Source organism: Wasmannia auropunctata, unplaced genomic scaffold, assembly GCF_000956235.1.
Source record: "Wasmannia auropunctata unplaced genomic scaffold, wasmannia.A_1.0 LD336106.1, whole genome shotgun sequence".
In the NCBI taxonomy this organism is placed as follows: Eukaryota; Metazoa; Arthropoda; class Insecta; order Hymenoptera; family Formicidae; genus Wasmannia; species Wasmannia auropunctata.
The window spans coordinates 4,107,494-4,134,947 of record NW_012026784.1 but is presented as its reverse complement, the minus strand read 5'-3'; the positions used below and the strand labels follow the sequence as shown (position 1 = coordinate 4,134,947).

The following is a 27,454-nucleotide window of genomic DNA, read 5'->3' as shown; positions in this document are numbered from 1 at the left end:
AGGATCAGGTGAGAAGATGTATTATGAGCTGATTGATACGCACTAATTCCAAATTATTACCGAATGCGAAGAATTAACAATTATACATCACATACGAAGGAATTCTTAAAGCAAATTAATTTGTGTATATATTCCGAAGAGAAGTGTAAAATAAGCGCGCGTTTATCGTTAGTACAATATGTAATGAAAGGTACAAGTTTTTCGTATTTAAAGTTAGATTAAGCTTATTTATTCTGAACGTGTAACAATTCACATTCTATTTCCGACGGTGAATAGAATCTCTTAGACGATGCGAGACGGAGGTGGGAAAATGCAACTCCAGATTGTCGCGTCCGTCTTTCGAAAAACTTCGACGTAGATATTCTTTACTCTACCTATAGTACGAAATTGTATATAGAGCGAATTGTAGTTTTTGTACATATGTCTTCTGTAGGTAAATATAAGAATATTGTGGAGAGAGAGAGAGAGAGAGAGAGAGAGAGAGAGAGAGAGAGAGAGAGAGAGAGCGATACGAGTCAAGCTACTTCACTTTTTCTAAATTGATAGTGACAATTTCAAGAAATACGCAGTCTATACTTACCACATCTATGGCAAGTGCATTTAATGAGAACAAATGTGAAGTTTGGAATGTTCATGGTGGCTCAGGCGACTGCCACTCTCGATTTGCTCGTGTTTCAACGTAGACGTGCAATGAAAATTTATTGTTATTCACATTCAAGCATGTGTATAGCAAGTGCACGTACGTGATACCTTCCGGCTGACACATTACGGGACGTATTTATACGGTATTTACCGCGTCGAATGAATGTGGGAGAAGTACCAGAGAATGTATGCAGGGTGTTCTTGAATGGCAATGACAAATTTCAGACTAAAGATATGTTCGATCAAAGATACGATCTCAGATCGATATTATTTCGACAAGGATCTATCTGAATTTCTTTACGCTTCCTTAAATTTTTATATTAAATTTCCTGGGTGCAGCTAGCATTAAATTAAAATTTTATCAAAGCAAATTAAATAAAAATTTGATTCTTTTAAAAGTCGTCTATTTTAAAATGGTTTATAAATCATAATCTTATGTATTCAAATATTTATTTTATTCACTTACGAAAAAAATCAGTTCTCTATACGTCTTGTGATTAAAGATGAAGTTGAATTAAGTTTGTCAATGTTATGCAAGAACATTCTGCGTGTATATGTATCTTTGTTTTAAGAGATAATGCAAGTTAATCCCTTATTTGCTCAATCATCATTAAAATTACAAAGAAATGGTATTATTTCAAGTATAAATCGTTTATAAAGAGAAATTTCGTGAACATAAATCATACAAAAGTTCTTTTTAAACCATATCTACTTAAATTATAAAAAAATTATTTTAATTTATATTTTTCTCCCATTATCATATTTTTTGACAAACGGCATTGACTTGTTAGAGATGGGGATCAAAAGTAACGAGGCATTTAATTGATGAAACTCGTAATCATCAGAATGCAAATGTGGGATTAACCCGCGGAGACACGTGCATCACGCGCGCTGCCGTGGTATACAATATATATATTCATGAATAGTACTTATGTACACATGTACCACGAATATTGAAACAGGTATTCCGGTATATTATAATATGCATAATGTAATATACAGTATACATCGCGAATGGGTAGTAATAAAACTGCCACGGTCATAACGACGGCAATCATAATGGTAACAAATATAAATTCAATGACAAAAGATAACGATATAATGATAACAATAATTATAATAATAATAACAATCATAATAAGATGTGTACGTAGCGAGGAAAACGGCAAAAAAGAATTAGAGAAGAAATAAATACGTAAGAAAAATAATGAAATTGCCTAAAACTCGGCCAGGGTGGCAGGACGTTCACGGTGAGCTCCTCGTCGGAATCCTGCTGGGACCATCCGCTCACGGTCCTGGTCACGCCGAACTGGCTTTCCCCGTCACTCTTGAACCTTTTCGGAAAGAACAGGCCAGCCAAGCAACACGATCAACAGTCACATTCAGCAACAGCCACGGAAGATACAAAAATCCACAATAACGTCCTCTGTACATCATTCTTTATCTCTCTCATTCCTTTCTTTTTATTTTTCTCTTCTCTCTCTCTCTCTCTCTCACTCTCTCTTTTTCTCTCGCACGTGTCACGCAGGATTAGTTGCATATACACGCGCATAAAGATATAAAAATATTAAACAATCTACTGAAGACGCAATAATAAACTCTTTCCAAGTTTTGTTTTAATAAACGCGTCTTTACAATCTTCTTGTTAAATCTTTATTTTTACTTTATAATAATTATCAATAATTATTAATAAGTTTATTTTCGCTTGCAAATTAAATTTTTTTAAATTATTTTCATATATTATTTATATATATGAAAATAACGATTAATTAATGAATAGAATTATTAAAATCTGCATAGAGACAAAATTAACAATTGCGCTACATCATAAAAAATCATGTATCATTATACGCGTGCACATGTTCAATACATGAGAATATTGTGAATTAATATGCAGAATTATGATCTATTATATATCGCGTGGGAAATTACATTCACTTATATCTAGTCATCATATACGTAAAAAAAATTTTGAATGCAAAATTGCGCTCTCTCACATGCTTCGATAAAGTTTTTTTTACGATTGTTAAAACGTGTCGAACAATTTAATCAGTGGCAACCAGAAGTCGTCAACTACAAACTAATGCTTGCAATAATTATAGGTTTTTTAGTAGAAATCCATTCCGTAAAATTGAATTTTTTAATTTTAATAAATAATGATTGATTTAAAAATGATCGAACGTTCTTTTATTTCGTATACAATTTCCATTTCTCGATTTCTCAGAATGGATTTCTTATGATTTCTATATTTGTTCCAAGGATGAGTAACTGACGTTGAACTCGAATGCATTTGATCGTACTCGGTAACTATAATAAATTCTAAGCAAAAATGATTTCCTACCTCGAGAAGATCTTGCGAACCAGATGATCCTGAGCTTGATCCAATTGTGGCTCATTTTTTCTTCTTTCGGCCAACTCCTTTTCTCGACGGACATCGGCGACTTTTCGAAAGATGAGCTATGCATACAATTTTAACTTTATTAACACATATGTATAATAAAAATTATCTTTGTTAAATAACAATTAAATAAAAAAAATACACAAAAATAAAAATATTCAACAATTACAATTTTTATTAAAAACAAAATATATAAGGAGAATTTATATATTACTATATTTTATTACATTCTACATATATGTAGATATATATATATGTTATATGTATATCTAAATCTGTTCTATATAATAATTATAATAAATAAATTTCCTATTTGCTGACTGCTATATATTATTACTGCACAATGCTATTAGTATATGTACAAGCCGCGTGCTCTAAATTTACAACACTCGACATAATTTTCAGCAATTTCTTTTTAATAAAAAGAAAACGAAAGAATTAATCTTCATTTAAACGATACTTAACAACCAATCGTTTTCGCGCCAGTGCGAAGATTGCGTGGAAACAGCCGATGCTGTGTTTCGACTTTGACGTATTATGGATGCGCGTCATCTCGAATGCACTCTGTGCATAGGCTGGGTCATCTCATCTCATCTACCGCTTGAAAATTGCATAACTCGCGCAACGCGCCTATTCCCTTTGAGCGAGGCCGCGTTTCACGTCCTTCCTCACCCTTCCCCTAGCTCTCTCAGCCTATCTATCTATACCTTTTACGACCCTTTCGTTTCATGCCACATTATGCGATAATCATTTGCGCGAGATAATTATCTCTCGATAATCTTCGATTTTTCGTTCCTGTTCTCCGCTATGCGAGGTTCTCTCTCTCTCTCTCTCTCTCTCTCTCTCTCTCTCTCTCGTGTGATAAAAAATATAGAGGCGGCAGATCGACTGGATTTCTAATTATTGAACAACTTATACTGCGCAGCAGGGACTCTAGACACTCGAAATAATTTTACAAATGCTATTATTATTGATTGAATTTGCATGCAATTGCAAATTTGTTTCGCGTTTATTCGTAGAAAAATTCAGAGAAAAATTCTCCCTCAGAAAAAGAGAATTTTCCTTCCTTTCTCTCTCTCTCCCTGCAGTTTTCGAGATCTCACGAATTTTTACCCTAAACGATTCGCGATTCGCCACTGCTTCACAACCTTTTCGCGTAATCAAAAGAGAGAGAGGGGCTAAGTATTCCGACAAGTTTCAGTGTTTTACCGTCAATTTTCATTACTCGTGAACGACGATCAACGGAGAAAATGCGCAAATAATGCATAGGCGATGCATCGCGCGTCGCGCGTCGACGACGACCGACGACGGGCGGCGCAGGGTAGTGGCGCAGGCGCGATGATGGTAGTCGATTAAGTCGATAGGTGTCCTGGTGTTGGAAAAGATGCGCAGTGTGCGCACTCGTAGCAGCGAGCCGCTCGCTCGCTCGCTCGCGCGCGCGTTGTACATAACCTTCAAGCCTTCTAGTGAGCGCTTTGGCGAGGTCCAAGTCGATCGCACGATCGCCGTCGTTCGCACGACGACGTGACGTGACGTAACGTGACGAGACGTCAGACGCAACGTCACGCCGCCGCCGCCGCCGCCGTCGCTGACACCGGCCGACACCCGCTGCGAAAAAGGTGCAGGGTGGTGTCCTTGCGCTTTCGACATACATAGGACGACCGGGTGGAAGACGAGGAGGTATATGGACTGTCGAGAAAGGCTGCTCGCCCGTACGAAAGGTGCATAAAATATATGTTGCTTTATCAATAACGTAACATATAGGTCGTATAGTTCTTTTTTATAATTCCAAAGTCAGCAGCGGTCAAAAATGTACAAGTGTGCCCCATTTCTAAAACACGTACGGAAGAAAAAAAAAACCATGACTTTTATTTATCTTTTTCCTTTATGCAATATGACGTTGTATTAATTGTGCGCTTTGACAGTGCATTAATGTTCAGCTGCTCGACAGACATAAAGTTATTGTTACGTCTTGCGAGAAAATTATGTACTTGTACGCTATTAACAATTTCACACTCTAAAGTCATGTAGAATTAAATTATACATTTAGAAAATAATTTGATTAGTAAAAGTTGTTTTCTCAAAATGAGCGAAATAATTGACATTGAAACGCAAATGTTTTTCAGATGGGTCATGGATCAAGCCGTTCTGCTTCGTCAAATATCCTTTCCACGGAGGAATTGACACTAGTAGAGAACCTCTTTAAGTCTATGTCCCGCAGCTCAGGTTCCATCAAACGCGAGGATATATTCAAACATTGGTCGACACATTTAGACGATGCGTTATTGCAATTTGTGGTTCGATTTCTCTGTCACGATCCGGGAAAGAAGGTCTCGGCCATCAACGGGGAGAACTTTGGTCGGCTCTACGTCTTTGCCGTACGTGGTAATCCCGAGGAACGCACCAATTTGATCTTTGACGGTTTCTCGGAGGAGGAGCAAAAATACGAAATACCCACCGCTTCGTTCCTTCAGTATCTTCAAGCAACGATTAACTCTTACTTGCGACTACAAAAGAACTCTGGCAATGCGCATTACCTCACTTGGAGTAGCATCGGCTGCACCGTCAACACCAGGCGCATAGGGATGCGTTCTCGCAGCCTTTGCGAGGATCTGATAAAGTATGGGGATGTGTTGACCGTTGATCAAGTTGAAAATTGGTTCATGACAGCTGCCACGTTCAAGAATATTCAATCGCACGTTTTTCAGTACCTTTATCTAGTCTCTCAAAAGAAGGGTAGCGATAAGAATACGGGAGCGCGAATAAACGATCTAAATCTTCTGCCCTTGTGCAAGGGTTTGGAAAATATACCGCACTTTCCGAGTATATTAGGCTTAGGAGATGTTCTGTTCCTAAATTTGAGTCTGCCGCACGAGTTACGTGATGAATGGCGGTTTCTATTTTCGAGTCAGGTGCACGGCGAATCGTTTTCGACCATGTTAGGAAGGATCGTGATGCAAGGTGCCACGATTATCATACTTCAAGATACAGACGACCACGTGTTTGGCGGTTTCGCCTCGGACAATTGGAAGCTAGGACCGAATTTTATAGGTAACCAAACGTCATTCCTATTCAAACTTGAGCCGGATATATTGACATTCTCATCGACGAATTACAACAATCATTATCAGTATCTCAATCTCCATCAGCAAACGATGCCTAATGGCCTGCTTATGGGGGGGCAGCTTAATTATCCTGGCCTTTGGTTGGATTGCGAATACGGCACCGGCAAATCGAGCTTGTCGTGCACGACTTTTCAAAATTATGTACAGCTTAGCGGTAAAGAAGACTTTAAAATCAAACATTGCGAGGTATGGGGGGTCGGTCCAGTACCAGATGCGGAAGAGGACATACGCGAAATGAAGTCTGTGTTGGATCAAGATCCGACATCGAAGGTCATGTTAGAATTGTCCGGTCGTAAGTTACACAGTGAGGGACTTCGCGAGGATCAAGAGTAATTGTGATAAATATTGAGATTTTTATGAGAATTTGAGCAGGAGAAAGAGAGAGAGAGAGAGAGAGAGAGAGAGAGAGAGAGAGAGAGCGCGCACAAGCGAAAGAATGCTAGTTGTGAAGATATTTGCAGATATTTAAGATTGATTAATTGATTTTACACAGAATAAAATCTATATAAATATTGTTATCGATTCTTATAGTTATAATGGAATATATGCGGGTATGAGAAACGTATTAAAAAACTCATAATTATACTTATAGTAATATTTACAATATGAAAGAGTCCTCCCATTTTACACGAGTGTGTATCTTTAGAGTTGAAACGAATTCACGTGACAGCAACGCGAGAAAAACAATTAAAATATACATTGACAGAAACGAATTATATTACGAAAATTGTTATGGAAGTTGAGTGAAAAAGTTCTGCTTGTCTGTTTGTATGAATGAATTCCATATACACTTTTTACAGACTTGTGTGAGACTATTTGTTTATAATTATTTAAGTATATATTATTTAGGACTTTTGTCCCCTTTTATAACGGCCTGACATATTTCAATTCGCGATTGTTTTTTTTTTTTTCAATCATTCAATCATATTTATCGTGCAATTTTATTATGTCTACGTGTATACGTGTATCTATGAATTCAGTGCTATGATATTAAAGAATGCCGATTGTTGCGTGGCCTGAATGCCTATTGTCTAGTGCCTGACGAGTCGTTATAATTGTTAATTTATTGTTCTCTGCATATGTTGATTACTCATAAACGAATAACCGTGTGCCATACAAATTGCTTTTGTTAACTAAGACTGTATAATTGTTGTGCAAAGGAATATGCAAACATTCTGATCGTTTGCCAATTATAAAGTCAAAGGAAACCATCGCACTATTGTAACAACTATTAAAAGTTCAATAAACAATCAAAATCCTATATTTTGTCATATTTGAGTTGACGTTCTTTCCATCAATTTGCAATAAACACATTTACAGTTTTCGGAAAAAAAAAATCGATCAATTTTTTTTTCTTTTTTCATTTGAGAGAGACTCACCCGATGACTCAAGTTGTAAGTTAAAATCAGGTTCCTGGCAAAGGAGTTTGCGAAGGCTTGATAAAAGTCCAACACTTCCAAGAGCCGATCTCGCTTGATTGTGTGCAAATCGCAATAAGTAAGCGCCCTAACATTCGCTGCACTCTGGCCGATCGTTGGATTCGTCCAAAAGCTGTCGCCGAAAACGTCGCCTTTCCCCAGTATTGCCACCACTTCATCATCCTGTATGACCTCGAGGCTGCCGGTCACGATGAAGCACAGAGAATCGATGGATTCTCCTGTGTGATACAGCAAATCACCAGGTGCGCTGTGCGACATCGTGAAATGCATCGCCAAGGCACGCAGACACCCGTCGGACGCTAATCTGAATAATAAATATGTGATTTAATTACATATTACATTTTATTTATACTTTAATGTTATTTAATTTTTAAATTAAATAACATTAAATTTAAAAATACAAAGCCTCGATATATGATAGATAATAATTTACCTGAAGGCGGGATGTTCATTAAAGACTTTCCGGTTAAGATGTACGCAAATGTCGGCCTTCATATCTTTGGGGCAGTAGTTGAGAACTTTGTCCGTATCCAAGCCCTTGGTCATCGCCCACGTGCTGACAACGTAATCCATGACGCGCTCGCTAAGAGCTTTCGGCACTTCGTGGAGCTTCATAAATTCTCTTACGTTGTTCAACATATCGTGATACTTGGCGGTAGCGGACGTCATTTGTTGGATGATTGTGGTGACATGACCGAAGATCGTGGCGTACAATAAGGCTGGTTGAGGAAGGGAGAGAAAGAGAGAGAAACAGAAAGAAAAAAATAGTTAATAATTTTATTTTACGCAAAATATTTGCAAGTATTTCTTCGTTCCAGCGGACGCAATCAAAATATTAATTCTTTCGATATGTATCGACCGATTTACGGATATTTAATTAAATTAAAATAATATTGATATATCCGTACCAGCGATAATCATCATACAGATGGTAAAAATCTTCTCGTTGTCGGTTTCGGCTGCAACGTTTCCAAAGCCCACGGAGGTCATGCAAGTCATTGTGAAGTAAAGAGCAGTGACATACATTGTACGGCGCGACGGGCCAGCTACTAGTTCGGGTGCGGTGCTGGCATTGGTCCACAAGTAGCTGTACGGTGACTGAGTGACATTAGCCAACTTCCACAACCATGAATATTGCAACCCACTGTCGGCATCTGACCTCCCTATCGAATACCTTTAATGCGCGAGGAGATTTCTTATAAGACTATATCGAATTCATCGGATAGAAGATACGGTATCGAAAAATGCACATTGATATGTGAGGCACCATGCTATTTCTTTTACGATCGCGCAGAGTTGAATTTAACTTTTTCTGCTCATACACTCAAATGCCTCCAAAATTCTCGATTAACTTTATTAAAATTTACTGGAGATCAAATATAGTGAAGTATAATTGACTATGAGAGCCGACACGGGTGTTTGCTGTGTGAAATTCTTATTTCACACACATCGCACGCAGATCGTGTGTGGTTGGATATTGTAACAATAATAATTTCACACACCCGTGTCGGCTCTCACAGGCAATTACTTCACTATATTTGATTTATTCCTTAGAGGCTATTCCTTCTATTTAAATTTGCTAGATATCGTTGTACTTTGTGTATTGCTTCTATTGTACATTCACCCTCTCTTATATAATAATCAATTTATTTTAAATAAAAGTAAATAAAAATATAGCGTATTTACGTTTATATATTCGATCAAACTTTTTTTTTTTCGCAGCATCGATGTGATGCTGGTTAGTGAAATAGATCAACAATTAATTTTTAAGATATAATGAAACAGTATTTAACGATAAAGATATTTAATTTGCAAAAAATGAAAACATATTGTAACACAACAAAGATCATGGTGATCCTCGTTTCTCATATGTGATATAATGTGTAATATTAAGTTGTGCGGTAATAATTATATTATATACGTGACATATCTATCCTAGTCAGAGAGGTGTGTGTACACAGGGTAAAATCACCTTAATATGACGTACCAGATACAGGCCAGCCAGTGAGCAACCAACATGTAGAAACAGAGCAGAAGAATGAGCATCGCGGCACCGTACTCCAGATAACGATCTAACTTGCGTACGACTCTACCGAGTCGCAACAGCCGTACCACCTTCAGAGCCGAGAACAGACTACCTATCCCATCCTCATCGTGATCGAAGGCATTAAATACATCGTACGGCAAACAGCTTAGTAGATCTATGATGAACCAAGATTTCAAATAGTTCATTCTGATTACCTGAAAGTATCAAGGTTACGCTATGAAAAAATAGCTATTATGTACTTATTTTTAATATGAAAGCAAATCACTATTAAATTTATTGCACTATACTGTTATGTGTGAGTAAATTATATTTATAGCATTTTTAACAATTTTAAATACAAGTATAAAGTACAAATATTTATTTTTTATAGATAATTATAAATTGCTTAGAAAAAAAGTTTTGATAAAGTTACCTTCGGATCAGATACTACTTCTCCACCCGCGCCAACAAATGTTGTGTGAAAATTTAGCACAATGTCGATGAAGAATATTACATCGACGATACTGTCTACAACTAACAAGGAAACATCCTCGCTTGTCTTATTCTTAAACGCGACGTTATACGGCACCATGATGGCTGTATAAAAGGTCAAACACAAAATGATCCAGTCCCAAATTGCCTTAAATGCACAATAATGTAAAAGAATGTGTGGCGGTGTTTTCGGCGCTTCTTGTCTGTATTGTGGCATAACATCGCCACTTAAGGACATCATCTGAAAGAAGAACGTAATTCGAAATATGTTACATATATATCAAGAAGCGAATTTTTCCCGGGAAGAATAATTATTACCATATCGTAAAAATAACTCATTTACATGTATTGACGCGCACTGTGTCAAGTCTTTAAACATATTTATTTTCTTAATTTAATAATAATTAACCTAATAATATTTTATATTTCTTCATAAATTTTGTTTATATTAGATGTTATAAATAAATTATTATCAAAAAGAACGAATTAATTTTATCGCGTACATATCGATTTCTTATCCATCGTATATCTCCTCTATCTGATATCTCTTTCTCTCGAGTCTGGCTCCATTAGCTTTTCACACTCCAAAGCTTTCGAATGTAAGCTTTCTAGGTTGATTTTAAAGAAAAATTCATGCAGATTGTGTTTTCTGCAGCTTTCCATTTTCTGACAAAGTCGTCGTATTGAAAGTATACTTTTTATTTCATCGATTTATAAATGGGACTTTGTATAAGTTGACTACTACAGCTACCATTATCCATTATACTGACTGTTTTAAGACTGTTTCAATAATTTATGTACTTTCAGTCATTGTAAAAAAGGGATATCGAGATACGTATTTAAAAAATATATATATGTATTGTCTGAATATTCAATACAAGAAATAGCACACTTTATCCTGGGAACGCCCTTAGGATAGCGAAGGCCATCCTCTGGACGTATTTAGGACGTCTCTGGAGATATGTGCTGTATAGATTAATAAAACGATATAATATAAAAGTGTCTCCTATCTTAAAATTGCCGTGTTACCTGTACTAGTAATACAAAATATGCTCGTAAAAAAACAAAGATTTTTAATTTTGATAAGATTGATATATGAAGCATCACAACGACTTACATGACCTAGATGTGATTGTTTGGTGGTGGTCGGTACAGCTGTGTCTTTCAAGGCCGGCACATGGGAGCTGAACTGAGAAACTAGAACCGATCTCGATCTGGTGACTGATCTGGCAAGCTTCGCGAACTTGGAGAGACCACCTTTGCTGTCGTCCGTTTCGATGGGTTGCTTGAGGGCGGTGATGTCTCGAAACGTCAACAGGAACAAGACCACGAGGTCTCGTTCGTTTTTGATGGGCGCTATTTGTAATAGCAGCCATAATGGTGTCTCTATAGAGTGTAAAAAAAGGACATCATCAACGTATGAAGAAAGGAAAAAATAATCTACTATTTAAATTGTGTATTTTTTTCAAGCATTATTAAGTTGCAGGAAGATTACGAATTTTATTTCTCTAGCAGAGACTATATTGAATCAGCGAGTCAGCTGGTCGTCAATTCAGCTGCCGAAATCTAGAAGAATCTACGCTACGTGTATTAGAAGATAGACTCCAATGAAATGTTGTGCTATATACAGTGATAAAATGCAAAAGAAGAAGAAATAAAACATGAAAATTAACCATACTACAATATATTTCATAAATTCAACAAATTTTTAAAAATAAGAATTGATAATAAAATCAATAGGCGGTTAACAACAAGTAACAAAAGAAATGTCAAAATAAAATATTTTATTTAAAGAAATGCCAAAATTAAATATTTTATTTGTATTACAAGAAAACAAGAAAACAAGAAAAATTTTCGTCGATGCGAGAAAAACCTCAAATATCATAAATATAACAGTTCAAAGCATTTGTCCATACAGTAAGTATTGCGTTACTTTAATTAAATTAATTTAGGCATAATATATGTACTTTCTAATATTAAATTTCTAATTAAGTTAACGTACGCTTCATTATTGTAACATGATGATATTTTGATCAAATCAAGTAACAATATTGCATTAAATTATTGTAATACTAGTCACATTTGTCCACAATGTTGCATATTCGACATGCAGAATCGAAGCTGTATGCGAGTTTAGACCAATGGAATCTAATTAGGGATTCGCTTATGATTATCGTATTTAGTAGCGTAAAGCATGCGAGCATGCGAATAAACGATAGTAATGAGTAAAATTCAATTAAAATAATGGAAGAAAAGAGTAATACTTATATGTATTGAATAATAAAGACAGGTATATAATAATAAAAATATATCGTTGTGACGTGTATTAAAATACGTTTGCAATGTCAAAAAATAAAAATGCGAGTGAATAGAAAAATTAATTTCCTGGCATTTTAAATATATTTTAATTCCTTGAAAAAAAACACATTCTTACGCACATTCTTCAGTCTTAAAAAATTCCATTCTAATAATACTTTGTTCGTTTTTTTTATCACGACTTAACGAAAAACTTACGGGAATTCATGATGAAATTTTAGGTCCGAGGGAATACAGATAATAATATAAATGCTGATAATATTTTGTATCTATCCCTATGTGGATATTTACCGACAACTGGCTTAATTAAGCAACCTTGTAAGCCTGTCGAGTTACATATGAGAAGCTGTATCGACAACGCACATACATCGACAATGGAGATATCGTCAATCATGTTTCCGAGGAGTAATAAAAAGTATAAGTCATCGCTGAGCATGCAACTATGGCTTCAAACTAATTCGAAATGAAAATGAAATAAAAAGAATTTGATAAATAATTAATTGAGATAATTGTGACAGACAAAACTCTGCACTAAAATAATTTTTAATATGGTAAATCTATAACAATCGCTATAATATTAAAGAATACATATTTAAAATACGGGAATTCACGATGAAACTCTATTAAGAGTATTTTAAATATCAACTGTAAAATATGAGATAACACATTTAGATATTTGCAGAATATCTCAAAATTAATTACTCTGATATTAAACCTCACGCGGATGCCAATCATACGCTTGAATATAAATGACGTAATTATACGGCAACATGCGTTAGCTATTACAGAGCGTCCTATGCATTACTGAAAACAAATGAAAACAGTGTCATAGAATACGTATGGAATATCAGGACGTATAAAATGAAGTACTAGTTAATGAGAAAGAAAGATAGCCGATTCGTAGAATTGATCGAAATGTTTCGGTTTTATTAATGAGTTTAATACGTGTATTTGAATTAAATTTTGAATTTGTATGACTGTAAAGTTTAAATTCGTATAATCTAGCTAAGAAAAAAGTAATAAAGAAGTTACGAATAAGATTTTGTTCGATGATATGTCAATAATAGATTACGATAATAAATCAAATTTGATTTTTAAATAAAAAATTTTCAATATACAAAGATATACACTAATCACAATTCGAATAGATCAAATATACAAATAAATGTACGAGATCCTCTTCGGTCAACGTCTTTTTGGCAACTCACTGAATAAAATTATATATAATTATATTGCAATATCTTTGGTTCTCGTTTTATTGGCTTTTATTTACTCTAGTTTCTACTTTAAAATAAAATTCCTCTAAGAAAAGAATCTTCGTTTTTCCGTAATATGGCGTATAATTAATTTGTCTTTTACAATCTTTAGCACTTATCCCTATGAGTTAATCAACCTCGTAAGTTGATAATTCTCGAAAGAGAGAGAGTGACTCTCTTTCTCTCTTTTCTCGAAGAGAAAAATGAGCGTCATCGCATTTATCTCCGCGTCCCTTCCGACGATAAGGACTATTGACCGTGGTTTTCCGACAAAAAGGTACTTAGATTCACCAAACGAGCGGTGCAAAAATAATGTTCGTGATCTATTTTTTCAACTATCGGCAAATGGTGCTATTGCGAGGCAACAATCTTTCCGTTCTAGCTCCGATTACGAAGGGAATGTGGCTATCTTCTATAATGTGGACATTCTAAAAGAAAATTTCGGAAAAAGTCTAAGACGATGTGGCGAAAATAACAATATTTTTACTAAATGTCAAACATCTTGTCTTTCTTATTAATGCTAATGAAGAGTTGAATATAACAATAATTTAATTTGTCTTTTTAAGAAGTCGCCAGAATTAGAGATTTAGAGTCAAATTTAATTAATTTAAATTTCAATGTTAATTTAAGTTTATCGATGTAATAAATATATTTGTCGTATATATGGTGTCTTTTGCGTAGATTCATGGGTGACTTACTGGCATTTGCGAGCACGCTTTTGCGAATCTGTGCTAGACATACCTCTTGGGCTACCTTTAAACAGAACGATCTTTCGTTATTATGCTTAGTACGTGCATTAAAAGAAGGCGTTTCCCTTTATCGAGAAAATAATCAAATATTCGTCGAAAGTTTTATTTTCAAAACGCGAGATATAACACGTGAATATTGGAGCCAGGTAATGCAACATGATGGCAGAACGACCAAAACGAAACGCGAAACTTATCGATGATGTATGCAGATAGTTACGTTTCGATATTCCAAATATTGTGCATGCACATTGATACATCTCGTGCCTCGAGGCGTTTTAGCAAAACGGGAATCGACGGTTTCGCTGTTAGCAATTGTTGTTGCAACTGTAACACGTATGCTTCCATAATGTGTTTTATAAATTTACGCTTAATAATTTATAAGCAAAAATTTTTACAAAGAAAATGTTTCTTTGTGCAATATATTCCCAATGATTACTTATGATTTTTAAAGTGCAAATAATGATCTAATATCTCATATAATGATAGGAGAGAGAGATAGAGAGAGAGAGAGAGAGAGAGAGAGAGAGAGGGAGAAAACGAGAAACAGCGCATAAATTATCATGATCAATCATGATTTAATTTTCGAGAAATATTATCTATCCTATTATATTTCATTTATACATTGCACACGTAACATTTTCATTAATTCGTTTTAATAACAATGAGACAAGTGTCAAATATTTATAGAATAAACACTTATTAAATTGATAATGATTTTGTATTTGTCTATAATTTAAAAGAAATTCAAACTTGTATTTTTTTATATTTTAAGAGAAAATAGCGTAAACTTTTTTCACATGCTTATGTATAGCTACATGAAAAAGTCATAAATTGCGCGTTTCCAGCAATGTATTGTTACACATCCCAATTAACGCAATGGCATTGTTACGTTGGCAAAACGTCGGTTCCCTTACGCTAAGCGGCGACGTTTTGTTTTCCATTAAATACATAGACTCGGCTGATTGCCGGGTACCTCTAACGTTTCCGCACCGTGCACAATGCATAAAGTGCACGGTGGCGCAATAGGAAACTAGATGCCGGCCTGATAAACACGCGCATGCAAATTTCGCGCAATAACTCCCCCGGCCGAGATTCCGCGGGTAGTTTTTCTCCCTCTCCCCAACTACCTTTTTTTCACGGCTATCCAATTACCCAGTGTGATAAACGCATGAAGAAAAACATACTCGCCACCGACGGGTTTTCGCTGCGAAATGCGAATTTTGCCGAAACCCAAGAAAATTGCATCTTCTTGTAATAATGTGACAATAATTTGTCCAGTTCAAATAAATGGAGAACAAACAATTTCATCCTTTCAAATGGTCCCTATGTTAATATCCCTATATTAAATACTAACCGAGAATGCTACATTGAAAAACCATCGATATTCATAAAAAGCCACGAACATCACATTTAAGCTTTCATGCGGAGATTTATTAAGGTGAAAGGACTCACTGGTCTTCTTGTACAGCAGGATTTCGAATTGATCGTGAATCTGACCCTCGAGGCATTCCTCGATTCTGGCAATAGTTTCCTTGTCCGTTAGCTCCCCGTACATGAATCCACAACGACATGATTTTTGCATAACCTGGAAATACAGAGAAGACGTATGAAGTATTTGTTATAGTTCATTTATAAAAAAATTGTAAATATATACATATATGTGTGTATAACATAAGTTATTAATATAGAGCAGTAATTATAAAATACACAGAATAGATGATAAATGTGCGGCATGGTTTTAGATGATAAAAAAAAATTGATTAACCATTTATAATTAACAATTTGCCTATTAATAGTACTTCGAGAGGTTGTTTTGATATATCGTAAGTTATAATTCAATAATACGCAAACTTCTAAGAATTTGCAGAAATAGAGTATATTTATTTCTGAATTTCATATTATCGGTCGTTCGCTGATTTTACAAACGTTGTAAAAAAACGTTGTAAAAATAAGCAGTTAAAAATACAATTACAAAACACGGTTGCAAACTGGAAATTTTGCGCATCAATTATTTTCACAAGTAGCTAATATCTTCCAAATCATTGTCATTGTATTTAAACTTATATATGTATGTTACGAAAACATATAACATATACATTATATACTTATGTATATTATGAAAATCATATAATGCATAATGCAGTACTTTCGATTGTACATTAAACGTTGTAAACAGAAGCTATTGTGAATAAAGCGTTTCTTTAAATAGCGATCTCATGGATCGATAATGTCGATAGAGGTTGACCCGATATGTTATCAAATGTCGACGAAAGCGAGAAACGGCTTATGCCATTCGTGCAGGATATCGAGCATAGGTGATATCGTGTTTTTCGACCTCGAAACAGATTTATTAATCCCGTGGTGCTGACCTTTAAATCTTGTGGTTCGCAGATGCAACAGAAACGAAATAACTTTGATCCCAATCAAATTCATCACTCGTCGTGCACAATTTTTTAATTGGACATGCAATCTTGCAAAAAGACATTTAAAGAAACAATGTACAATTTCTGCTTAATTAATACGTAAAAGCGTAAAAAAATTTTTAATAGAGAAAAAAAAAAGAAATTTGTGAGAGATTTATTCACGCGCCATCAATTTTATCAATACGCTGATATTAAAAAGATTTCTTTTAAACGCTATCGAAATATATTTTGCTCGTATCTGCTGCTTCAACGTTCGTAGCATGCAGATGTGCGATAAAACGGCATGAAATAGCGTATATTTCCTGTAGACTGTAACGGGTCTATTGTGTCAGTTGCACTTTTTTATGCTTTCCATACAACAAAAAAAGATATACTCTTTTAAATAGACGAATAAAAATAGGAAAATAATGTCATGTAAATGAACGTAATATATTGTTGACCGACGTGAACGCAGAATCATGATTTTTAAAGAAAACATGGAAATTTTCTAAATGAAGAAAAGAATTCTACGACTGCATGATTATATATTAACCAGATTACGTCTTTGAGGCTGCTGAAGGTAATCGGATTAAAGACGTAATTTTCCTTAATAATATTGCGTGGCTACGTAGGCAGAATTGAGCCATAGCTAACAAGCAAAAGGTCACAAATACAGCGGATTTTTATTTCAAGTCAAGCTGCCAAATAGAATTATTTCTTAAAAAGAACTGACAATCATTACAAAAGGAGCTTATAACCGTCCAATTCAACTAATAAATATTTTTGCATTTAAATGTCTGTTTTAATCTTTTATGTAAAATAAGAATACGATGTATGTATATTCATACTGCAAGATATTCGAATAAAATTAAGAATGCGCGGTGTATATACTCTTCGTCGTTCTCACTTTCGTTCTTCAGCTTGTAAACCTTTCATGAAAGCCTCAATCCGGTTTCTAGTAATGGAGTTTGCAAACCCCAAATCCATGTATCTCCTCAAACAATAGGATTGGAACACTAGGAGTCTACAGAAACAAGGTGGTTACTACTTCCGCTACTATGTTCGCGTCGTCACTTCGAGCTAAAGCGCAGTTAAAGCCGAGTCACATTCGAATCAAACAATTCAAGACGTTCAACGTAAGTGTGAGAAGTTATTTTTGCGAGTTTCTTATATCATTAGTTTACGATTTCTATAATTTAACGAAATTTCTCGCATTTTCTGTTTATCCTCTGAAATTATGATTTATAATTGTTTTTCATTTAAAAAATTATTTCTTTTTTCGATCTTTATTATACATATCGATATAAATATATTCAAGCAAATCCTTTAAAACTGCAAATATTATAATAATATGTAATAATCGCAATCAAATATAGATGTAAACTAAAGAAGATAATCAGTAAATAAAGAAGGATTAGAATATTATGAATAAATAATAATGATGTTCTATTGATGTACATTTGATGTTTATAATACAATTCATAATTTAATTTTAGCCGTTTACCAATTATTATTACGTTTCGTGTAAATTTTGAGATTATCTACAACAACAACAAGAATAAATATTCGATAATATATTTTAAAATAGACAAAAAATTATTAAATTCAGAGGATAGATTGTTGAGTTGATTGGCTAAGTGATTAGAGAGTTCGATGTTGAGGTTGGCCAACGTGATACCATCGCTCGACTTCTCGAACATGCCCTTCCATCTCTTATTCACCTTGCACGACTATAATAAATCGATGTCGATGAATCAACGCGCTAGTCACTAAATCCCGTTATCCGCTCGCCACTTGCACCACTTTCGTCCTAAAGGATGAAAGACGACAAAGGATAAACGAGCCATTGCTCATAGTCTACACTGTCTACGGTATCGCCAAGTGAATATCGAGGGATATTCTGAAATATATAGACAATGTTGTAAACATTTATCAAATTTTTACAAAGGAAAAGATCAAAAAGATACAACATAAATGTGCAACAATTAATATCAATGTCTGATGATTTCAATTGTAGTTTAAGGAACAATAAGAGAAAAAGCGAACACACACACAGCATAAAAACATACATATTAATAATAATTTGTTCCAAATATAATAAAATTAAATCAAGTTAAAAAATAGTAACACACTTATTATCGATTATCCGCGTAAAGTTTTCGAAAATGTATATATTATTAAAACAAATCGGTATAATTAAAAAATGACTTTCTTGACAATATAATTGCAATATGTAAATTATTATATGATATTTCTACTTAAATGTAGAAATTATTGCAAGAAATCAATATTCAGACAATCCATGTCCAGATAATTGGCGGTCCATTGTATCTAATAAATTAAATGAATATATGACAAGTTAAATAAATTTGATGCTTGGCAAAATATGTAATAAACTAATTAATTAATTAACATTACCACACAATACGTAAATTTGATATGTAAAATACATTTCATGCATTATATGTATATACGATCGTGTCACGTAAATACAAATTATACGCAAGTGCTATAGAAGTGATATATCGACGAAAAGATTGTAGAAAGCGCAAATATCAATATCAAATAAAATAACGTACCTCGGCACGATTGTAGCCGGAGATCTTGACGAAGCTCTCGTTGCAATAGACGATCGGGAAGTCGACGATCTGAGCATTTGCTAGTAGAAAACTGCTGTCAGCTGCGAATAGAAAGAAGAAAGAACGAGGTATTATTCTCCTGAATAATAAAACATGACACGAAAACAATATTTTACTCCTCATCTCGTTTTTTTTTCTTTGAATCAGACAGTATCTTTTGTTCGCGGTTTTCTCTTACAATTTAGCGCTTACATATATTTATCTATCACATTTCTTTTCATTCTAACTCTACAAACAATTGCGGTTTTGTATCAATGTGAATTTTTTCAATATTACATTTATACTGTAAATACAAATTTTTTTAATATTATAACATTTATATTGTAAACATAATGAAATGTTTCATAATAGGACAGATATCTATCTTTCTTTTTTTATCTTTCTTTCTGTATAAATCTACATTACTTGGCTAATGGGCGTCCCAAGTTGTTCAACGTGCACCAGAGTTCATTTAAAGTTCTTCGATAAATTAAAAGAGAGAATTAACAACGGGAATACAGCATGCTCGGATCCATAATTATTACGCATTCTCGTGAAAAGCAGATCAGAACGAAGAATATAAGGCGAACTACGCTTCATCGTACTTATCCAATTAGTCGTCGTAAATAATTAACGTTTAACGAGAGAGAGAGAGAACGAGCGTTGATTTATTTGCGAATAACAATAAAAGCCCCATATTTTGTAAATAACGAAGGGAAACATATTTTCTACCAAGGAGAAATTTCTTATTTGACATATTAGATGCAAATACATAATAAAAACATCAATGTACGTGGCGACCATAATTAATTAATCATATCAACTTTTAACATAATGTATGACTAATAATAGCTTATTGCAGCGCAGTCACCATTAATTTGTTGTGGCCAATGTTAATGATCCATATTATACAATAATAAATTACGATTATTAACAATTTTTATCACGTTTAATGTAAGATAAAGTACATAAAAGTGCGTAAAAGTTTATTTCGCGGTTGAGTGATAGGTGATTAGATGGTGATATTTCAGTTTCGAAAACGCCCATTTAATGCGGCATGGATGTGCGAGAAAAATTCATAAAATTTAAAAGTACTGTATCCTTGGTAGTCGTAATATCGCGACGCTGGAATTTGAGAGCGATGTAAGACGAGCTGTGACATCGAACGAGGACACGATCGTTATTTCACCGATTCGAGGTATCTTTTAAATCTTGAACGAAAACGTCTAACGATCTGGCTAAAGCACACAGATATTCATTCGCTAACAATGCTCGTGCAGTCAACATCGTTGTGGTATGACAAACGACCGTTGAACAATGTATTACGTGACAAAAGCTTTACGTTTAAATTTTACAATGCATGCATCAGTGAATAAAATTGAAATAAAATCGGAAATTACGCTCGCAAGATAGAGACATAGGCGATCCTTTTTTTTCCATTTCCTCTAACAAACAATTAATTGCAAATGAGAACGTATTCAAATTATAATATCAGTTTTTACAATGCTGAGTTTGATTAATGTACATATAATATAAAAAATTAAGCAATTGAATTAAACATCAATCATAAAAGTATTATTATTATAATACCTAAGTTATATTATAATTATAACACTAATACTTGTGTACCATGATAACACATGGTATTACATATAATATATGGTCTCAAAAGTAATGAGATTAAATCTGGAAAAATGGTTTTATTGAAAATACGCTTAATATATTTTTCAAATTAGAATCCTTGAGTATCAATAAAAACGGTTCCAGCGCAGTTGCTGCTCTTCGTAACAGCGCAAAAAATCTTGACCGGACATGCCTTCCAGAACACTCGTCGCGGCTGCTTGGATCCTTTAATCGTCTCAAAAATGTCCGACACTGTTTTGGGATTAAAAAGGTCTAAGCAACCGCGATGAGTGTTCTGGAAGGCATGTCCGGTCAAAACTTCTTGCGCTGCTACGAAGAGTGTTAGTAACGCTAGAACGCTGGTGTATTGACGCTCAAGAATTTTACTTTGAAAAATATTAAGCGTATATTTTCAATAAAATGGTTTTTCCAGACTTAGTTTCATTACTTTTGGGGCAGACTATGTATACATATATAATATCATGTGTTATTATCACACAAGACAAATCAATAAATCTATAGAACAATTCAAATTTCCCCGTCAAAACCTTAAACATATTATTATAAAACCGAAAAAAAGAAAAAATTACAGATTACTAACGTAATTAAAAAATATATATATATCTTTCGCGTCGAATGTCATTAATGAACATCGTATATCAAAGCTCGAGAAGGAAATAAGTTAAGTAATAAATATGAACTTGTCCAAATCTCCTTCTTCTCTCGAGGCTGTATTTCTATCCGTCGTTCCCATTCTTTTCCAGGTTCTCTCACAGGGAGTCGGATGCACTCTTCCGAGCGTATGATCTCTGAAGTAGATCCTGTTGCATTCAATGCATTGTGAAATAGTATATATTGTTCCTATATATATAGATATGTGCGTCTGTCTGTATGTGTGTAATGTACCGGGTGTGCCTGCAACATCCACAACACGAGCTGGTAGAAGCTTTCAACGACTCTACGGAGTGCTTTCGAGAGGATACTCGATCAAAAGTGCCTCCTTGTAACATCGTCGATCTCTCTCTCTCTCTCTCTCTCTCTCTCTCTCTCTCTCTCTCTGTTCCCCCTTTCCTCCAACTGTCCTCTTTCTTACTATCAGAACGAGAATTCTCAATGAGATTTAGTCGCGCGTTAATGCAGAGATTTTATAGGTGCACTTATTCGACAAACAAAAATAAATTTATATCATAAATATTAGAGAAACGTACTAAAATTAAAAAGAAAAGAAATATTTACTCATTGAAATAATTTATTATTGTAAGCTTAAAAGATCTTATTAGAATTGGAGCTGTTTGTTTTAGATATATTATCTACTGTTTAAATGACAAATTATCAAATGTAGTAAATATACATACATAAACATACATAAATACAGAATTTATGAATGTATATACATACATATACATATATGTGCCTTGGTAGGAATATATGCAGTTTTCCTAGACACTCATTCAATTACTGTCATTACTATTCTCATTAGTTATAACAATACTCCGTCGAAAATGGACAAGAACTTGCTAGAGTTTCATTTACAAAATATTACTAGAGCTAAACTGCCAATTTCATGAACAGGCTTGCTGATTAATTAATTGAAGTCCATTATCTCGTTTTTGTTCAGTAAATAAGTCAGATTTTGCGCATCTTTTGTACACAGGCAAAACGTTACATCTTGGTTGAAGATTCAAAGAGATTTATATCAGTTACTAGACAGAAGTTAATGTAACTTTAGTGATTGATAAAAAAATTTATGAAATTTCTACGAGGGTGTATACAAACTTGAAAGTTGAAAGATATAAAAACTATTTATTTTTCTTTAAAACTTATTATTTTCAGTTAGAAAGTTTTACAGTAAAAGACAAGGTCTCCAATTTATTGCCGTAAATTCGTTTAGAATCGCGAAATAACCGTGGTTTATTGTAATTACAAACTTCAGGTGATAGATCGTTTTTCGTCGCTGGTTGGTAATTAATTACCGGTAGTCACGTCGCAATGCTTTATCGTCACATTGCAAATATTTCCTTCCGGCTCGCGTAAACAAGGATACAGAGTAATAGAATTCCTAACGGTATATGCCTGAGCGCAAATGTTTTAAATAAAATTTTCTACAATATTGTACGTAGAGAAAAATATGTTTATAGAAATAGTACGTTTTATATATTCTCTCTCTCTCTCTCTCTCTCTCTCTCTCTCTCTCTCTCTCTCTAACTTAATTTCCTTCTCATATCAATAAATGTGATTATTTTCAATTATAGATTGCATTTATATGCTTTTGTTTGGCAATGCACGAGATGTAATGCGATCTTGCAACAAGATTTTGCAATCTTCAGTTACATTTATACTTAATCATTTTGTGTGATCGATACTCGTGCCATCGGTGAGTAGACGAATCATCATTTCTTCGGGACACACACACACCCACACACACACACACACACACAGAGAGAGTGAGAGAGAGAGAGAGAGAGAGAGAGACAAAGATTGGCCGCGAACATTTGTTATGCATTAAACATGAGAATACATTTTCGCAGTGTTGTAAGCGATAAATTTCGATGCAATGAACCCTAATTGCTACCAATGCTAACAGCATTGCAGCTATAACACCTCCGAGCTTTACGTATTTATTAATTAATAATTCGTACTATAAAGTTATTGCGCGGGCAATAGTAACATTATCCTGAGGCGTACGTAAGTACCTTCAAAATGCCAGCGCAGCAATCCGCCAGAATTTATAATCATTGAACTTTATAGTAATTATTATTATAATAACAAAGCCGATATATGTGCACAACAAACAATAAAGAGGAAAGAGCCAAATTCGGTCGAGGCTAGATGTTTAAATTATAAATTTTAATCTTTAAATTTCAGCTATATCCATCAACGATCAATTTAATTTGTAGTAATGTTTCAGCTTTATGATTGCATTCTTAAAAAGATTGACAGTAATCGGTGCATAGTTTACGATAGCTAAAATTTATTTAAAAATGAAGAATATTGTTGCGCCGTACTTTGAATATCGCTCAGCGAGACTTTAGTCGTCAACCGCTGACGTTAGACGCGAGAGGCGATATGTGAAGATCATCCGCTGTCAAGGAGTCGTCGTGGAAATACGTAAACGGTTTTATTAGGAAGTTGTTTCGAAGCTACTAAATCGTATTTTCCGTGCACAGAATATTGTAATGTACTGTTCTGTATTAAGTCGTGTTCGTATTACAATTCACGTGGTAATATTATCCCTGTTGTGTTTTTCCTTAAGTGTGCACAAAATTATGTCCGCGAGCATAACATTTTTGGAGGATCAATCGGAATCGGACGAGCACGACAAGCTATATCCTTTCGGAATCAAGAACAAACGCCACGAACCACGGCGCTTATAAATACTCCGCAAAAAGAATATGCACACGATTCTCGGGAGAGTCTTTAAAGACAAAAGAATCCCCGGTTGATACATCTCCCTCCCCTCTTGTCTGAAGACGTCGCAAAAGATTCAAGAGTTAAGAGAATTGTCTTTCCGTAAACGATAGAGGGGGGGTACTCATTCTTTTCGCTAGGAGGTCTGACCAAGCTTCCTGGGGAATGAGATTCAAACGTTGGAAGAAGGATCCGGAGATTCAATAAGATTGGAGCTCGGAAAAGACGGTGTGCTCGGTAACCTGATGTTAAGAGGTAGAGCAAGAGACTGTCTGAGAGCTCCAAAATCTGAAGAAAAAAAAACATTTTTTGAAACCCAGATTGTCGGGATGACAATCTCGAAGAGGGAGAGCAGTGTTGTGTCCGAGTGACCCGAGTCGCGATCTCAAACTTTTGGCAAGCCAAAGCGAGTTATCGAAGTAGTTGCAAAGCGCGTTGCCCAGACTGGCTAGACTACAAATTATTGTCGTTTTGTTAAACTGTTACCATAGATTTTGAGACAAGCTGTCTTTTGGAACGGACGTGCTCTGACCGTGTTTCCGCGGAAATCCTCTCTGTAAGAAGTCGCGCTAATAAAGTGTAAAAGAATTCTCATTCAAAGTACCAGTGTCGTTTATTTCCCCTTGCGAAAATACGCGAAATTAATTCTCGAGCTTAATAATATTATTGGACAATCAACATCTAGTCTCAGTTAAATTTGGCTTTTTTCCCTTTATTATTTGTTACTTATCTTAAACCGATTGTCGCTGGTTAACTTTAAATTTTCGTTTAAAAGTTAGATTGCTACGTACTTAAATAATATTAATTTTGTATTAATCCTGAAAATTACTGGTGCAGAAATGTATATAAAGACTGATAATTGACAGCCACGCTTAACTTTGTATTTTGTTTTTAATGTGTTTCGTTATAGACCTGATTAAGAATATAGTATACAAGAAAATGTATTTATTTATCTTTCATTATTATATTCTCTATTAATTATTTATCATCATCACTATTTACAAAACTGATTTAATTCTTTCAAGTATGATTATAAAAGTTTGCCTTGCTCTAATCCGAGTTATGCTCGCACCGGCGGCGTAATGTTTAGATCAATCGTTCACATTGGAAAAGCTCTGTAAAATGATGAAAAATATTCGTAATGGAACGAATGTGGTCGTTCCTTTCACAGTAGTGACGTTGCGCCACCCACGTAAATGCCGATGCAAGTCATGGTTGCAAATCGGGGATGCTTTTAATGGACTTTTCTACTTAGAGGCCAATGAAATGCAACCGACATCTTTCCTTTTTTCTGTAAAGCCGTATCCTTCACTTGGATATTGGATCGAGATGGAAAAAATGCAAGCTAGAAACACATAGAGAGAGAGAGAGAGAGAGAGAGAGAGAGAGAGAGAGAGAGAGAGAGAGAGGAAGTAAATAAATGGGGAAGTAAATAAATAAAAAAATCAGTCTATCCTAGACTTATTAAATTACTACTTTTCTACTGACAAAGTTTGCACTAGTAATAAATTGAAAAAATAATATATATTTTTGTACAATATTTTTGCACAAATATATACAAAAATACATTTGTAATATATCAAATACATATTATAAACATATAAAAAAGTAAAAAATTGTTTTCAAGAAATAACTTGAAAGAAATAATCTTAAGAAAATAAAAAGAAATATTTGAAAATACACTAAAGTCAGACAAGACGACAAATTAAAATGGTTGCATGTAATCTTGCGATCGATCGAGCAGATTGTCGACGTAGTTATAATTAAACTTTACGACGCATGTTACTTTCACGCGATATAATATATGTAGTTTACCATTTATTAAGTATTTTATATATGAATAAATTACAAGAATTTATTAAGGACAAAAATTAAGATGTGAAATACGATATCTCTTTTTTCTATTTAGAGTTGCAATGTGTGTTTTATTTTTGTGCTAGTTCTATTTTAATTACGTCCGGTAATGTGTTTTTATGTGTTACCGTATCAAAGAGTTTTATTTTCGAAAAGAAGAAAAAGAGAGAGAGAAGAAGGGAGAGAGAAAGAGAAACAGAGACAGAGTGTAGAAAAATTGCGGAACTACGGCGGACGATTTCAGACCAATTAATGCTACTACGCTCCCGGGAAGAAGTTAATTGAGACGAATGATACGACGAGGAGAATCGAAATTCGCTGAACCACTTCGGACCAGGCGGATCGATGAAACGCATTAAAAAGATTTAGATTACAGATGGATAGCGGTTCAAAACTCCGACGCCATCGCGTCGAGCAACTTTCGAGCGTGAAATAAATTTCAAGACGAACAAAGAGTATTCAAAGAATCAAAGAAGTAACGAGGCAACGGCACAAGAATATTTCTTGTCTTGCTTTGAAAGGGTCTATTGCCTTCGAGCAATGCGCCATACCGCAACTGACATATTCGCTAGCTATCTTGATGATAAAGGAGAATTCATTTCGTGATTTATTATTTATTCTTGTAGAATATCTCGTATAGTTTAGTCTTTTTCAGTACTACTACTTCCTTTTAGAAAGAAAAATATACTTGAAGAGGAATAAATATATGTTTCATATGAAACACTATTAGAAAATTAAAATTAAAATTTTTTTTGAAAATTTTATACAAAGTTTATAGATATATGTATGTATATATATATATATATATATATATATATATATATATATATATATCGCACACACAGTACAGCGCGGTCCGCGATTGCATAAATAACGGCGTAGATCCTCCAAACAAGAGACTCGTACTGCACCGCGCCGTGCGGCGCGGAAGGCTCGCGGAAATACTATCGCGGAAAGATTGCAATACCGCTAATACGTACGTCGTGCAATGTTGCTGCAACATCCGCAGCAATGTTGGAACATCCACCTATATCTTTGCGCGCCGTACTTTGCAATATTACAAGTGCTGCGATGTAATCGAAAGCTTCCGCGTTTCGTACGGGCTA

At 34.5% G+C, this 27,454-nt stretch overlaps 2 protein-coding genes across 3 annotated transcripts in view; one reads left to right on the top strand and one right to left on the bottom strand.

Moving 5' to 3' along the window:
- LOC105452849 (potassium voltage-gated channel protein eag) overlaps positions 1-27,454 on the bottom strand; it is a 75,904-nt gene that overhangs the window by 5,310 nt on the left and 43,140 nt on the right. The window contains exons 3-12 of one of the 2 annotated variants that reach the window (XM_011694342.1): positions 19,425-19,525; positions 15,896-16,028; positions 14,436-14,447; positions 11,240-11,508; positions 10,064-10,363; positions 9,592-9,845; positions 8,513-8,778; positions 8,038-8,323; positions 7,545-7,908; positions 2,984-3,099 (exon numbers count right to left, since the gene is read on the bottom strand). In XM_011694342.1, the coding sequence (XP_011692644.1) occupies positions 2,984-3,099; positions 7,545-7,908; positions 8,038-8,323; positions 8,513-8,778; positions 9,592-9,845; positions 10,064-10,363; positions 11,240-11,508; positions 14,436-14,447; positions 15,896-16,028; positions 19,425-19,525 (2,101 nt within the window). The remainder of the gene's footprint in view (positions 1-2,983; positions 3,100-7,544; positions 7,909-8,037; positions 8,324-8,512; positions 8,779-9,591; positions 9,846-10,063; positions 10,364-11,239; positions 11,509-14,435; positions 14,448-15,895; positions 16,029-19,424; positions 19,526-27,454) is intronic. The other variant, XM_011694349.1, reaches the window with a different exon arrangement.
- On the top strand, positions 4,408-7,428 carry LOC105452839 (TLD domain-containing protein 1). The gene is made up of 2 exons (XM_011694320.1): positions 4,408-4,761; positions 5,167-7,428. Exon 2 carries the CDS (start codon positions 5,167-5,169, stop codon positions 6,496-6,498), a length of 1,332 nt encoding a protein of 443 aa, XP_011692622.1. The 5' UTR covers positions 4,408-4,761; the 3' UTR covers positions 6,499-7,428.